Source organism: Panthera onca, chromosome A1 (genome assembly GCF_046562875.1).
Source record: "Panthera onca isolate mPanOnc1 chromosome A1, mPanOnc1 haplotype 2, whole genome shotgun sequence".
Lineage (NCBI taxonomy): Eukaryota > Metazoa > Chordata > Mammalia > Carnivora > Felidae > Panthera > Panthera onca.
The window spans coordinates 101,011,492-101,027,959 of NC_138339.1; the positions used below are offsets into that span (position 1 = coordinate 101,011,492).

Here is a 16,468-nt window from a genome sequence, read left to right on the forward strand (position 1 = left end):
GCACAAAGAGAACAGGCAGAACACTCATGGTAAAACACCCAAATTGAGCTTATTACATACACTCAGCGGAATTCTAGTAAGTCAGTAAATTCTTCTACCAAAAACAGTGTTTAAAACCTCAAAAAGCATAGTAAAAAAAAAAAAAAAAAAAAAAAAAAAAAAAAAATTCACTGAAATCAACAGGACTACAATGAGTCCGTTTTTACAAATAACTGTGCATCCCCAATGGTCTTTCTGGGTTATTTGTCCATCTAAAGCCCCAGCCCCTTTGTTTCAAAAATCAAATCACTGATAAGTTTTGGCTTGTGGCAAAGAAATGACACACCCCTCCCATCCCCGGCCTAAAAAAAGGAATCCACAGAAGCTTCTGTAGCTTGGGGCATAGAGAGAGATCTGCCAAAAATTTCAAAACTTCTTTTTCAGAAGGTTACAAGCTCTGCTAAGCTCCCTTCTCCCTGACACTTTTTAAATATTCCTTCATGTTTCATTTAACATTCTTCAGATCTCAACATAGATACACATTTATTATTAAATAACAGCCAAGAGACAGCCAGCTTCCACTGACATGGGTGCTAGATCTTAAGATTCTGCGCCATTTGGAACCATCTCAAAACTATTTTCACAAACAACTTAAAAGTGCTGTTTTATATGCTTTTATAACTTAGCAACCTGAATTCCATTTCTAAACTTTTAGTTAACATAAGAAACCAAAGACTAACCTGATTAGCCCTACTTATTTGGTGGTTTATGCCAAACTAACATGAATGACTATATGGCCTCCATGCATCTTACCACTGAAATCCACGGACCTGGACCTCTCCCAAATAGAGCCACAAATGAGGATCCTGTAAGAAGTTTGTATTACACCAAACATTTTGTTCTAGAGGGGCTGATCCTTTGGATCTTCCAATCATTTCCTTCCAGGTTCCCCTCGCTCACATTTTTTCCTAAGCTTCCTGCGTAAGGCCTTTGTTTCTCCTTTTGAGTATTTTCCGTAGTCATGAAAGTCTGTGCTGTCTAGGTTAGGCCATCTGAAACACTGCACTTCCTACTGTTTGTTTCTGTCTATTTCTGCTTCCTTGTCTTCACAATTGGTCTGGATGGGTTTTTTGGGGGGAGGGGGGATGGGTAATCGGGCCGGGTTTCTTTCTACACCAGCTTTGGTTCGTGTGTCTCCCTGATATCCACCCCTCCCAGTCCCAACACATACTAACTAAAAGGTTTTCTTTTTCTCATGTTACATATAAGTAACAACAGTAATAGCAATGAAGTGATACAAGAATTATTCAAGACTAATTGGGATTCGAGCCTCAGCATAAAATGAAAATCAGGTCACTCTATAAAATCAAACCACATATATTATTTAAAAAAGCCTTTTTCTTCTCACTGATAAGTACTTGTTGGCATCATCTAAGATACTTTCTCTTTCATTTTAGAAAAGTAACCCATTTTTGTGTAGGAAAAAAATGTACAGAATCATTTTAAGCTACCTACTAAAATAGAGCTTACTTATAGCATGTAATGTTAAATGAATAAACCAGGACACAGAATTCTGTTATTTACATGACCCCAACTATGTAAAAAAAATGGATGTGTAATAAAAATACTGGTAGGAATACACCAAAGTTGAAGGGCACCTGCTCTGGGGTGGGAGAATTCCAGGGGTGTTTTTCTCTTTTCCTACTTTTTATAAGCTTTCAAATTTTTCTACTGTGAGCATTTACAACTTCCATAATTTAGAAAGATTATTTTATCCACAAGTCTACTTGGCACGACATTCTATTTCAAATCTTCTCTGGCACTTCAGGAAGCCCACTCTCTGCCAGCCAGCCAAACCTGGAACAGCTTTGCTTCATGCCCAGAGATTCAAGGTCCTGGGACTGTCAAGCAAGGCCGATGATGCCAGCCAATTCCATCTAGAGCTCCCCTCCATCTCTACCTCCCTACTACCAGGTCCCATAAGGAAAGCTAAAACATGCTCACCTGGTTCTTATTTTAACAAGTCTAGTTCACCTACCCATTTTCTCCATCTAAATAGTCATATAATATGTGACTATTACAGCTTGAGCTGTAATTTTTAAACAATCTTTGCTCAATGCAGGACATGGCTGATCAATTATTGCAGAAAAATCCATATCCGTGCAAGTGTCACCGAATCTGGTGTGACACACACAACTCCACTCACACTCTTGAGTATCCCTTGCTAGGCTAGCAGGAGTGTTCTCTTCCAGGACCTTCTATAATTCACCTGAGATACCGGCACTCTTGTTTCACAGTCTTCAAGAACAAACTTATCTTTCCACTGGAAATCTTAATTTCTAACCAGGCAGTTGTATTTTTTCAAATTCAACCTTTTAAAAGTAGAGTTTGCATGACAGCAACGGGTCATGCCACGTGCAACCTGGCTGGCGCAGCGATGCTTTATGCATTTTTGTTTGCAGGTGGAGCTCCAGGAGGGTGGCCGAGGCTCACCATCCTCCCACATCCCCCCACATCCCCACCGCTGTCCACTTCTGTTCTCCTCAGCACAGCGCTTGCTGTGGCCCACCGCCCAGCTTCTATTTCTTAATCACATTCAGTCCTGTGTACTTGAGCCAAATGGACCCTTTCTTCCTTCTTCATTTCTCCATTGGCCCATTTCATCTATGTTCTCTCAATCCATTTCCTCCAAATGCTCTGCCCGCTCTCTCCATTCTACCTGTCCTCAATGTGAAGGAAATACACGTTGAGAAGTTCCTCTCTTCACTCTGACGGCAACAGAATTGGATCCCAGCCCTTCAACTGAGAGCCTCCCCTTGGAGGTTCTTACAGCATCCACAGAGAGCAGGGCCATCACTCCCAAAAGTCCTCTTAGTACTCCCTGAGGGGCTCAGAGGCACTGGCTCGGACGAGCTAACCAGCTGTTACCCACCCAAGACATCATCCCTGCAATCAACAGCCATTTTCAGTGTAGGAACTAACAGCCAGTATAATTCTTGATGCTCTGATGGCCAACGATAGAATGGGAATTTCCAGGGCGATAAATTTTTTAAAATGTATATATATCAATTCCTGAGTCACAGACCATACACTCAATAGACCTATGGCTACTGGTTACCATTGCAAACAATGTAGATATAAGACATGTCCGCCATCACAGAAAGTTCTACTGGAACAGCACTGCTGTAGTTTATGAGAGCATGCAAAACTAACGTCATACTATTTTGAATAATCCAAGTCAGCCAACACATGTATCTCAACCCCACATTAATCAGCGTGTCCTGCAGACTGAGCAGAATGTAAGCACATATAAAATAACACAATAGTTTGGAAGTGACCTTGGGGAAAAGCCATTTCAGATTCCAGACTCGGGCTTACCATCCAACTATTGCTCACTGCTTCCTTCCCCCTTCTGTCCCAGAAGGCTCTTTTAAAAGGGAGCCTTCTTGGCATCAAGTCAGGTGACTTTAATTTAACTGAACAAAAAGCAAACGTTAGCACAGGCACAATCATTCACAGCCCTTTTCATAACTCACTGGACTAAAGTCCAAGTTTGTCTCAAAGCATTCATTACAATCCTCCTCAGACACAACGTTGTGACTGACCAAACACACTGATGAGGTCAGACCACTCAGACCACTACTGTCTCCTTACCACATGTCTTCTAACCCAGCACGTGCACCAGTGTGAGAATGGAGCCTTCAAGGCTGAAAATTAGTCTCCTCTTGCTATTGAACCCCTGTAACAGCCGACATTCCTCCCCCACCAGCAGTGTGTTTTGGTAAACATTCTTCACAGCTAACGTTCCTGGGGGCATGATGCAATTTGTAGATGAGACATCCTGTACGCGTGAGCAAGGGCTAGGATCCTGGCTTTAATGGCCTACAACAGTCATTTAAACGGAGATGTTTGCTTTCATTTCTCCTTCCTCTTCCCCTCTTCTGCAAGTCAAGCAGTACCCTTACCTTATATAGCAGCAATCTTAAAGGTGTGCACACTGCTCGGAAGAATCTCAGTTTCTGTCCCAACTGCAGTAGTACCTCATTCAGGGAGACCCTGGAAACACGTCTGGCTCGCGGCCAAGCTACCAGCAGCACAGCCAACGGACGCTGACGGTACTTCCTCCTCGCCGTGTTCTACTCTTCACGCCTCCCCAACTGCTGTCACTGCTCTGCCTGTGCCTGCCAAATGTGCCAATACCCACTGGCCTCCAGGGAGACCCCTACGCCACTAGGCTCCCGGGCCCACCCACCTTCACCATTAAACTCAGCCTGGGCACTGTCTCCGTTTCCCTGCCTTTCCCATCGGTCTGAGCACTTCGCCACCGAGGCCAATAGCACCTCCACTGCACCCTCGCAACACTTCACACTACTCTGCCTGGGTGCTTTCCAGGTGCGCAAACTGCCCCGGCTTCGCCTAGTCTAAAGAAGACAACTGGGAAAGCTGGTGCGTATCTGCCTTGCACTGAGCCCCAGAGGTCTGCTCAGACCACCCAGGGGCCGAGACGAGACATCAGCTGAGAGCCCAGTTTATGTATGTCCCCCAGCCTCCAACTGCTTCGTCAGGCTCTAACTCAAAGCAGAACCCTGGGGTCCAGATTAGCCCTCAAGAATTGGAAGATGGCCAAGGAGATCTGGGGAGAAGCCATAGAGACTTGTGAACTAGAACTTGTGGACAGATGAGAATGTCCAGTCCCCGGGAAAAACTACATTCACCCTGCCAAGGGATCTCTTTATGCCACGTTCCGCACCCAGTGACAAGCATCTGGTCTTTCCTGAGGCCAGGGAGAGGACCACAGAGGCTCAGCTCTGAGGGCCGCCCAAGTGGGTATCCAAATGGGAGGGTGGTAAGCTTGGGATTCCGGGGCCAGGCAGAATGAAGTTAGGAGTCTCCATTCCATCACCTGCTCTCAAGGACCCCTGTCACTTCACCTGAAGCAAGCGGAGCCTACCTCACAGAAGTAACAACATAAGCAACACAGTGCGAGTCCCAAGACAGAGTCTGGCTCAGAGTTCAACTGCTCAGGAAAAGCCTTCATGGCTTTGTCTTCATTTGTTTTTTAAAGGATCATAAGTGGATATTATTCAACCTCTCAACTCCTAATATTAGAACTGTTGCTGCAAGGAAAATTTACGTCCATCATGTTCACAAACTAGCCAAAGCTCCCAGGAAGGAAGCTTTGTTTTGTCCCATGCATACCCAGGACTGGCATACTCCTGTGAGTACAGGGGAAAGTGGCATTTCAGAACATACCCGCGTCTAGACTGTCCCGGTCTTCGTGTTCCTTCGGTTGAACCACCGGGCTTTCCACACACTGGAAAATATCGATAAAGTCAGGGATGTTAAAAAATTACTTACTGTGCCACAATTCTGTTCATGTTTCTGTATCATCTCAGAAAAAAAAAAAAATCAAGACATTTCACGTGTATCACGGCACATCAACAGGAAGCTAGTCTTGGACTTAATTAGCATTATGGAAGAGCTGCCTTAAGGAAAGGACCAGGCCCTACGGTGAAGCACACCTGACCGCTCCCCACAGGTGATTTTATTCCCGGAGGCTGGCTCTCAGGTCCAGTTGTCACATTGCTGGCAAACCTCCATAGCTCTCAGTCTTCAAGGAAAAACTTATTTTGGAAAATGTACATACAACGGTCCTGCATACACAACTGCGACCCAGAAAGACAGCCAGCTTTGGTCATCAAGAGACTGCAAAGGAAACTGAATTGCAAGTTACTCTGCATGTGACTTGGGGCATGCCCCTGGGGCTTTACTTGTTTTCAAATTTGGTTCTTTTAAAATGTTTTGTCACCACTGGACCTTCCCTTCTAATTCAGCTGTGGAGAAAAGGTGGGAAGGAGAAAGGAGGGGAGGAGACCCGTTACCTTTACATCGTCTTCCTTTTCCAGTGATGATCCGCCAGACACCAAATTCTTAATCTCTGCAAAAGGAATAATCCTCATCAGGATCAGCCAGTGGGAGCTTTCATTAAAAGACAACGAAGGAAACAAAAACTAGATGACTAGATATAATTGTGTAGCCCAGGAACGTTCCGTGTGGAGCTAGGTTTTTAGATGAAGCTTCTTAAAAATCACCTCTCCACCGAGCAGAGTATCTGACAGCCCAACTACCACACTCTGGTAGTTTTTATGTGGACCAAGAGGCAAACAAGCCCCGGACCTCCTGCAGGAAATCCTGAGGGAAAAAAAAAACCACCATTAAATAAACAAATGCCCTGGCTTCAGAAGGAAGGCGGCTCACAGAACGAAGGCTCTTCAAAATAGCCCGGATTCTAAGGACATGACGAGTACCTACCTGAGGAAATCCCACGTCTAGTTCCTCAAATACCACACATTTTATGTTTCAAAAGAGCCTAATTCATTCCAGATGAGCTGTGGCCTTTCCTCAGGCATCCTTAAAAGCCCACAGTGCTAGCAAAACCCTTGCGCTCCCACCACAGATGATGCCAGGCTGAGCACGGACAGGCCACAGGCACACTGAGCGCCCTCTTTCTGAATAAAGGCTTTCCTGGAAATATGAGTGGTCGGGATGTTCTGGGATAAACAGGAAGTCTTATTTACGGAGTATTTTTCTCTGGGTGCTGACTGGTTCTCTTCCCACTCAGTTGCCCATAAACAAGAGTCACTGTTGTTGACATGTAACCACCAAAAGCAGGCTGGGGCCTGGGGAAAATAAGTGTTGGACACTCTTACCAAGGGCAGATGGCTAAGAATCTTCACCACCAATTGTATTAACATACAACAGCGTGGGCCCACGGCCGCCCCTGAACCCTCCCTCAGCTGCCCTGCCACCATGGCCAGCCCCAATGCTGATTCTGAGGAAACCCCCCTGATTTAACTAGCTATTTGCCACTCCACTTAGCCATTCCTATTAATTGAAGTCACCTGAGGCTCCAGGCCTCCAGGGGTATTTACGCAAGCTCTTCTTACTGCCAGGCACCAAAGCTAGGAGTTTCATTCATGTTTTTGCTTAGACACAGTAGACTGCACTTCCTAAAAAATTACAATAGGTCAAGGACAGAGCACAGCAGTCAACTCTCTCACTGTCATGATGGGTTTTTTTTTTAATTTGCTAACATAAACCTTGGGTTTACTAACAAGTAAGGAGATATTTATGTCCCCCAATAGTTTACTGTCCTTGCATTCATAATCCTTACAAGACCTATAATGAAAAATGCTAAGCTAACAGCTTCAATTCCACGTGGTCATGTCAACTGACCTCAGCAGGGATGAGGGACACTCGGACACCCAGCCTGAGCAGCTTCTGTTCTCTGGATCCCTACCTACCTTTAGATGCAGAGCCCACATGGGGCCTCCAGGTGGCAGCAGAGTAGCGTCTGCGGAACATGGTCAGAGCTAGGAATGCCAAAAGGAGCCAATTTCACCCTCTAAAAGCCCGCTGCTCAAGTGCCGAAATTCAAAACACTAACATAAAGCTTTCTGTCCTGTTATACAGATGCATAAAGTGATGGAAGGACCTGTAGAAAGTATTAGGGATTTTGTTTGGAAACACACATGCCCAAACCCTAAAATTTGGCTAGGTGGGGGAAAATAGCAGCATATTAAAGAAGGGGAGGAGTCCGAGAACCAAAGTTTCAACAGACACTTGTGCATAGACTCCAAGAGAATCACACACGTTTTTCTTTTGGCACTAGAAAATATTCCTTTAAAGCCATTTCAGACCATATGCTCTTAAATTAGCATTCCGCATTTCTAAACAATTATGTACCTACAGCAGTGATTAAAAGGGGCAGCACACATTTTATTCAAGATTGTGCTAATGAAGAAGGCCCTAGTGCCTGGTAAAACCCAGCCTGCAATGACAAAAGATGTGCCACCCTGATCGTATGTTCAGATTCCAGCTTCCTGCCACTCTCCAAATTCCAGGCTTTGCACACTGTCAGCCTACAGTTTTCTGTAAAATCTGTTGCATTGTTCTTTTGTTTCAGACACAATCTAATCTCATTAATGCAAAAACCACAAACTATATCAAAAGGGGCACGTCTTTTTAAAATTTGTACTTCGTCACTTTAAAAATAACTTTCAGAGTTATAAAACCTTTATCCAAACACCATTACAAATATTTGTGACAGTGTACAGATTCAGGATGATAATGTATCATTAATTAATCTAGGACTATACACAACTTCATCCTAGAGCTTTTAAAGAAGTTGGCACTCATTCTACTGGAGTTTAATCACGTTGTTCCAGGAGAGTCTCTGCTAAATTACCAGGATCCTTTTACACGTACTCCCCTGTACCATCAATTGCACAGGGCAATCAAACCAGTTATTGCTATAGCAACCTCCAGCAGATAATGATATCAGTAACTTCGAACTATTCTCTTTTAAAGGCCTATTAATCTTGCCTTCCCAGCCCACCCAGAAGGATTATCCCCTCTAAATCTGATTTACCAAACTTAATAAACATGTTTTCTTACTTCCAAACTATAACGGAAGAAATAATCTCTGATAGTCATGCTCACCAGCGACACTATGCAGGCAAATAGGGTTTTCACAAAACAGGGCTAAGGAGCTCTAAGATTACTAGCAGTGTTTTGTTAAGAAAGAGATGAGCCTAATAGATCTCGCTCTGTGTTAAGTCTTACTGTCCCCTTTTGAAAAATGGGAGCCCAGAGGCTACATTCAAGCAAAGCAAAAGCTTACACCAGTATTCTCCTTTAACTACCCTTTGCTGCGCCTCCTCCCAAGAAGGAGGCAAAAAAAAAAAAAAAAAAAAAAAAAGTCCTGATCAGAGCCAGCCAGCCAACTACTGCTGTTCATCCCTGGTTCAGGTTCTGCTGTCCACAACCAAGTCAGTAACTAGGTTAGATTTGCAAGGCATCATCAAAAGTACAACTGGAAAATACAGGTCATGCTCTCAGCTTGCAATGCCTCCTCCACAAAGGTCCAAAGGAACTCAGAGTGGTTCAGAGTCTTTGAATGGATCCTATTCTCCCAACAGAATGAGTTCTAGGGAGACTGGGTCCAAATTGATTTGGGCCCAACATTTGAATCCCCAATGCCAAGCCGAGTGCCTAGCATATTAAAGGCACTGAATAAATGCTTCTCTCCTCCACCGAAATCTGGTGGCCCGAAAGAGCTAATGAGATGTAGTGGATCATGAGGCAAACTGTAGGTCAGGACGGGGAAGGGAAAGTGGTTCACTTGTTTGAAATACTAATTCAAACACTTTCAAAACCATCACTGTTGATTGCAACTTCTAACCTGCCAGACTGATTAGACGGATGAATGCTTTTCCCTCGGCTTCCTCCCACCCCTCCAGCTAAGTCCAAAAGTCACCCTTTCACTTCCAGTCACGCACTGGTGTTTCCCTTATATAACAACATCACTTCCATGTATCACTTTAATGTTTTACCCTAGTGTGCATGTCTGATTCGTAAATGCCAGAGAACTAAAATGGCGAAATGAACAAATCTGAGAAGCCTTCCTTCCGACTCTTAATTCGGAGACCATTTAACACTGTGACCTCTTGTTTCACCATCCCAATTATTCCATTTTTTCCTAAAAGTGGGAATACTAGGAAAAACTATCTTTTGGACTTCCCAATATAAATATGGACTGGGAGAAAGGATAAGGCACTTGTCTACAGAAATACCAGCATGAGCCCCATTCTTCTAGGAGCCGTAACAGTCCATACAAGTCCACAACATTACCTGGATCACTGGCTGAGACACATGATCAGCCGGGGAGAGGACATCAAGGTGAGAGAAGAGATTCTTGCCCTAAAGCAATTCCAAATGTAGGGTTGTTTTACAATATAATTTTCATATGCGTGCTCTGTGTCCTTTCAAAAAGACTTTAAGACATCTTTTTCAAAATGTTTTCAAATTACTTAAGACACTTTTTTGGGCCACCAAAGTAATTTAAACATTTTGTAAATATCAAAAGAAATAATAAAACCATTGTTAATGTTTTAGTATACATTTCTTCCCCTACAGAAGTACCTTTCAACAGCTTTAAGGTAAAATATCATACTAATCACCCATTTAAAGCATATAATTATTTCTGACATATTCGGAGTTGTGCAATCATCACAATTTGTGAACATTTTCATTACGCCCAGTAAGAAGCCCTATACCCATTAGCACTCAATGCCCATTTCTCCCTAACTGCCTGCATTCCTACCCCAGCCAAAGGCAACCACTAATCTTCATTCTTTCTTAATGGATTTGTCTGTTCTGGATATTTCCTATTTTTAAGGTTCGTTCATGTTGTCATGTACTAGTAGCCCATCCCTTTTTATTGCCAAACGCCGTTCAATCATGTGGATGGACCACATTTTGTATATTCGCTCCTAAACTGATATTCGGGTTTGTTCCCACTTTTTGGCAGTTACAAATAAGGCTGCTATGAACACCTGCACATACATTTTATTATGGAGATGTAGGTTTTCATTCTGCTTGAGGATGTATCTAGGAGTGTAATTGTTGGGTCATGTGGTAACTATGCTTAATATGTCTTTACGAAATAGTTTTGGGTGGGTTTTGTGGTTTTTTGTTTTCTTTTTTTAGATCTCCAGGGTGCATCATCCGCTGTCCATAAAATTTCAAAGAATGAAGAACTTGGTCATGGGTATTTAAAAAAAAAAAAAAAAAAAAAGATACCCTCAGCCCAAAATTTTAGCTACAAACATCTAATAAGCAGAAGCTCTCAATCATTACATCTCCAACTGAGGTCAGGAAATAATTTTTCTGATTTACTCAACTGCTTGAATAAAATGAGGCAAGTCATATTTGAAAGGTATAAATGACATGCAGTTTTGTCTTGTGAATTACTCTTGTGTGCCTCTGGCTTCCCACTTAGATTCTAATTCAACTTGGGAAAGAAACTCTTTAGCTGTAGGGTTTCAACTTAAGCTTATTTCCATTGTATTAGACTCCTAATACAAGTAAGCTCAGTTCATGCAAGTCCTTGCCGCTAGCCTGCCAATCTAACCCAGCTGGAGCCAGTGTCCGTGGCACATCTCAACAGAAGTTGTTACATCTAGGTGAGTTCTGAAGAATCGGAGATTCTTTCCAGCTCACACTGCTACTCTTTAATTCTGTAATCATTTGGAGAGGCAAGGAGAAGAATTTTTCCTTACGTGTGAGAAAAAACTACAATAATAATAATAATAACAAACAAAAGGAACATCATATCAGGTTGATATCCTATTTTTATCCCTGGTCCTCTAATGATGAAACCCACTCTCTTCTGTGGGGAGGAGAAAGAAGATGGGCAAGGCCAGTCTCTAAAGAAAGTATAGAAAAAGCTGAGCTATTCTTTAAGATGAACAATTTCAAATCACTTCCTCGGGCTGGAAAGTACATTCTCTGGGTATGATTTGTAACGGTCTTCAAAAAGCCTAAATACTTGACTTCAGGTGAAAAACCCTGATCAAGTCCTTGGAGGGACACTCCACACTAGGGTTAAGGTAACAACTCTGTGTCCAACTGAGTAACCAATCCCCACAGAACAGCCTCCTTGACTGCGGTCCTGAAACCCCTACACCTCAGTTCCCAGCCATCCTGGCTTAAAGGACCTGCGTCTTAACAAACCTTGGGACTGTATTCAACACTTCTAAAAAGACATTTGGTTACAGTATTTAAAACGAAGACTCTTGGGGCGCCTGGGTGGCTCAGTCGGTTAAGCGGCCGACTTCGGCTCAGGTCACGATCTCGCGGTCCGTGGGTTCAAGCCCCGCGTCAGGCTCTGTGCTGACCACTCAGAGCCTGGAGCCTGTTTCGGATTCTGTGTCTCCCTCTCTCTCTGCCCCTCCCCTGTTCATGCTCTGTCTCTCTCTGTCTCAAAAATGAATAAACGTTAAAAAAAAAAATTTTTTTTTTAAATAAAATAAAATAAAATGAAGACTCTTGGAAGGGAAACCATGCACACATAAAAGCTCCCTTGTTTGCCCAGTAACTCACCGCAAGTATTCCAATAAGGAGGATCCCCCACCCAGCTCCCTCCTCACCTTTCACTCACCCAGAGCACAGAGGGAAGGGCTGCAACCTCATCGAAGGAACTCTCAGATGAAAGAGCTGCTTACCTCGTTACTCTGACAGGAAGAGCTGTGTCTTGATATCCCAACACGTGCATGACTGCCACTAACGCCATCCCAGCCCAGCTTATAACTTGCACTTGTAACAAGCTAGCATTGCTATGCACTGGCAGTGGCTAAGCATCTGTGGTCAGACACTGGTCCAGGGACTCTACCTGTATTTTCTCACTTAAGCCGTACGATGAAGTATTAAATGATACCCCCCAGCTGCACCATGTGGCGCAAAAGAAAACACAGCTGAATAACCTGCAGAATGTTCAGCAGCCAGATCATGGTGGGGCTGAGGTTTCAGCAGAGTCTGCCTGTAGCTGGTGTGTGTCATCAAGATGTGCCTGTGCCTGTGGGTCATAAATCCTTGGAAGGACTTTATGAGACAGGTCAGCCATGTGGAAGAGAGCTGATTTCAAGGCAATGCTTCCAATTCTACACGTTTCCATTATACAAACGCTGGAGAGAACTCTCCATCGGCAGCCCGAGGATGAAATAGGCAAGTGTTCCATTATATAAGGGTACTGGCTATTGGATAGTGGGACAGGTAAGAGAATTGAGGTGCCACACTTCTGACTGCCTGAGCAAGTATCAGGTCAGACAAGTTATGTGACCCCTCTGTGCTGCTATTTTCTCATGTATACAACTGGGCAAATATACTCCTGACTCCTAGCAATGTCCCTCTCAGTGATCACTGGAATGCACAAATTGTGGTCAGCGCACAGCCGCGTCCCCAGCACCTAGAACAGGGTCTGGCACTCAACAAATATTAGCGTGCAATTATATACAAGTAAACTGCTTGAGATCGGGTTTTTTTTCCTCTCTGCCTTTTTAGCTACTGCTATGTCACCAGTGCTTAGAACACTGCCTGCCATAAAGTGAACACTCAAATGTTTACAGAATGAATAAGTAGATGAGCCTGCAGGGCTCACATCTGCCTGCCTAGACAGTGCCTTGTGTTTGGATCCATAGCCTCTCCCGCCTTTGTCGCGGGGTCATGAAAAGGAAACCTCTCCGCCCTGCTGTGAACTGCTGTTTCAGCCTGCAGGAAAAGATTCTGCCTTCTGTCCTTTGTGATGAGAACTCAAGCTCCAGTCCCGACTCGCCACTTCCTTGTTAATGAAAACGTGGAACATAATTAATGGAGAGAAGCCAACAAAGTAAGGGACTATTTAACACAGAAGTCAAGACAGTTAGCAAATCACATAGGGTTTTGTTTTTAAACTACAGAATAGAAAAGAAAATGGAGTCATATACTGGTCAGTGGTATTACAATGGTTCTGTTTGCTGTCTATGCCCCACAGACGCTAAGCAGCATCAACCTGCCAAACAACATCAGAAAGTACAGCGTGGGGGGGGGGGGGGCGGAGGGGGTGGCAAGTCACAAGTGTTCTCAATATTCAAGATGACATGAGGAGTTTTAAAAACACCTCCCTTACCCAGCTCCCAGTGGGAGCATTACCGTACTAATGGATGGAGAGGATCCATGTGATTGATAGTGAAAGGGGAGGAAATACAGTCCAGAAAGGGCAGGAACGGTAGAAATGAGGAAGGGCAACATCCCTCAAGTTCCTTCCACAGACCATCTCCATGAGATGGTGTAAGCACCGTTAAAAGGGGATTCTTGGCATGAACCACTTGGAGAACTATCGAATAAGGTCACCCGGGGGTCTTGACTGCAACAAGTTAACTAGAAGCTGAAAAACATTTAATGTACTCTCAATCTCCAGAATGAATGAAGGTCTCTTACAGTGCATTTTTTAACCTATTTGGTCCAAGAATCCTGATTTATCAAAGCATCTCCCAACATGGGCGTTTTGTACAACGCTCCTTGGGAAATCCTAGCATAGGAGATCAAACAAGAACGAAGGCGGCAAGGGACAAAACAGTGTCAGTTGGTAGATTAATAAATACTAATCATTAGCATATTCATCTCAGCACATTAAAAATGAGAAGGCTTTTTATTTAGTTCATTTCGAATAACATCCCATCCTGCTGGGAGTACGAGTACAATCATGAAACTATGGAAACATAATTGGCTCAAAGACAATGATGACACCATTTATTACACTAACAGAGACTGCAAAGCTGATCTCCGGCATAACATTGTCATCTTTTAATCAATGGCAACTACAGATACAAGCGTGGAGCCTCCCACTCCACTGTCCCAGGAGGAACAGAAAAACATAACCTCTTAAGAATCTCCTAGTAGACCACAAAGGGAAGGTTTGCTTTTGGGGTTTAAAGAAGAAGGAAAAGAAGCATACTTTTACATTCACAATGTTTCCTTCTTCCGGTTGAGTGGTCTACAGGTTCAAGAATGGACAAAAATTAATGGAATATTTCCACTTTAGTTGAATACTGCTCTCTGCTGGAGCGTGCAGTTTCTAATACGTCCTCCAAGCATACACAAATCAAAGCATTGCCTAGAAGGTCTATACACGACACACACAAATTTTTTGGAGTTGGAGCGCTTGAGTTTCTGTCCAAATTATTTTGCTTATTGGTTGCAGGACCTCAGGTACCTTACCTTGGCTGCTCCTAGACCCATTAAATTTAACCCATATACAAAGGAGTAACTTTTTGCTTTGTCATGAAGCTGCTTCCTGTAAGGTCTAACCCAGTTAGGAACACAGACCTTCCTGTAAGGTTTAACCTAGTTAGGGACTGGAGGAATCAACTTCGTCCCTCACTGCTGACACCCACCTGACATCCTATACCCTTAGGGCAGTATCTGTCCCCACCTCTCCACTATCATCACACTGCTGTGGTGCAGACCCTCCTCTGTATTACTTACAGCAGCGACCACCCCTGCCTCCAACCTCTCCAACCCATTCTTCACATTCTCACAGAGTGACCTTTTGAAAATAATAATCTCATTTGCTTGAAACAGCTCTCACAGCTGTCAGGGTGGAGGTTCCAGTTCCTTGCCTTGTGTATAAGCCATATTGCTATGCCTCCCTCTCAAGCCTGTGTCACTAGCAACACACACACACACACACACACACACACACACACACACACACACACACGAAATTGACAGAACTACAAAATGATCAGCATTTCCCTCAATTCATCCTGTGGTTCAAAACTCTGTATTACAAATATTTCCATTGCCTCAAATTCCCTTCCCTCCATTTGATGACAGTTCCAGGGTCGCCTCCTCCAGGAAGCTTTCCCTGATAACTGTCAGAAGCCACAGAGTTTGCATATGACTCCTGTTTCACTTATCATAATGTGCTGAGGCAACATGTTTTTCTGTCCCAATTCCAACTGCCAGCCCTTAAGGGCAAGAATTCAAACACTTATTCAGATTCAACTTTGTTCTAAATTAGTTTAAAGGTAGATTAGAAAGAGAAGAAAAACATACAAGTAAAAACCACAAGGAAAAGGCAAGGGTGAAAGCTTAATAAATAAGGGTGATATAAAAATTAATTTAGCAGTACCATACATATTTGTAGGTGAGAACCTTAGCTCCAAGTTTTTATTGTTTTTTTTCAACCAGCTTCAAGGAAAAAACAAAAAACCTGTTAAGTTACAGTTAGAGCAGTGAAAGCCAGCCAAATGCTCAGGAGAAGCCGGCTTTCCTGACATGCAACGAGAAAGAAGTTTTCCTACAGGTCTTCAGGAGGAAGCATAAAGTTACCCATGGCCTCCTTAGGCAGGACAAGCCTCAGCTTCCTCAGTGCCACCAGCACATCATCTACAGGATACATAAGTGAGGGCAACTCCATAGGGGCCCAAGCAGATCCAGCTTGAGCAGGAAACTGGTCAGCTTAACCCAAGAGCGTGTGCAATATGGTTGGGCATACAGACTTCCAACAACTTGCTACAAAACTTCCTCATCCAAGACTCCTTTTTAACAAACATGGGGGCAAAGAGTTTAAGAGTTTAACACCTGACAAATAACCTGCCATGCAACGAGTCTAAGTGGCAGTTACAAGCAGAATCAAAAATATTAACCAGACGGCACCCACATGGCTCAGATGGTTAAGTGTCCGATTTCGGCTCAGGTCATGATCTCGTGGTTCATGGATTCAAGCCCCGTATCGGGCTCTGTGCTGACAGCTCGGAGCCTGGAACCTGCTTTGGATTCTGCGTCTTCTTCTCTCTCTATTCCTCCCTCCCCCCCCCCCCCCGCCCCCGCTCGTGCTCTGTCTCTCTCTCAAAAGTAAATAAACTTAAGAAAAAAATTATTATTATTATTATTATTATTATTTTTTTTTTTTTTTGGGACAGAGAGAGACAGAGCATGAACGGGGGAGGGGCAGAGAGAGAGGGAGACACAGAATCGGAAACAGGCTCCAGGCTCTGAGCCATCAGCCCAGAGCCTGACGCGGGGCTCGAACTCACGGACCGCGAGATCGTGACCTGGCTGAAGTCGGACGCTTAACCGACTGCGCCATCCAGGTGCCCCAAGA

The 16,468-nt window shown here is 43.8% G+C and overlaps 1 protein-coding gene across 1 annotated transcript in view; it reads right to left on the minus strand.

Moving 5' to 3' along the window:
• The window catches only part of ARHGEF28 (Rho guanine nucleotide exchange factor 28), a 305,098-nt gene that overhangs the window by 132,248 nt on the left and 156,382 nt on the right, over positions 1-16,468 (minus strand). The window contains exons 8-9 of the mRNA XM_078449013.2: positions 5,862-5,917; positions 5,233-5,293 (exon numbers count right to left, since the gene is read on the minus strand). Of these exons, the coding sequence (XP_078305139.2) occupies positions 5,233-5,293; positions 5,862-5,917 (117 nt within the window). The remainder of the gene's footprint in view (positions 1-5,232; positions 5,294-5,861; positions 5,918-16,468) is intronic.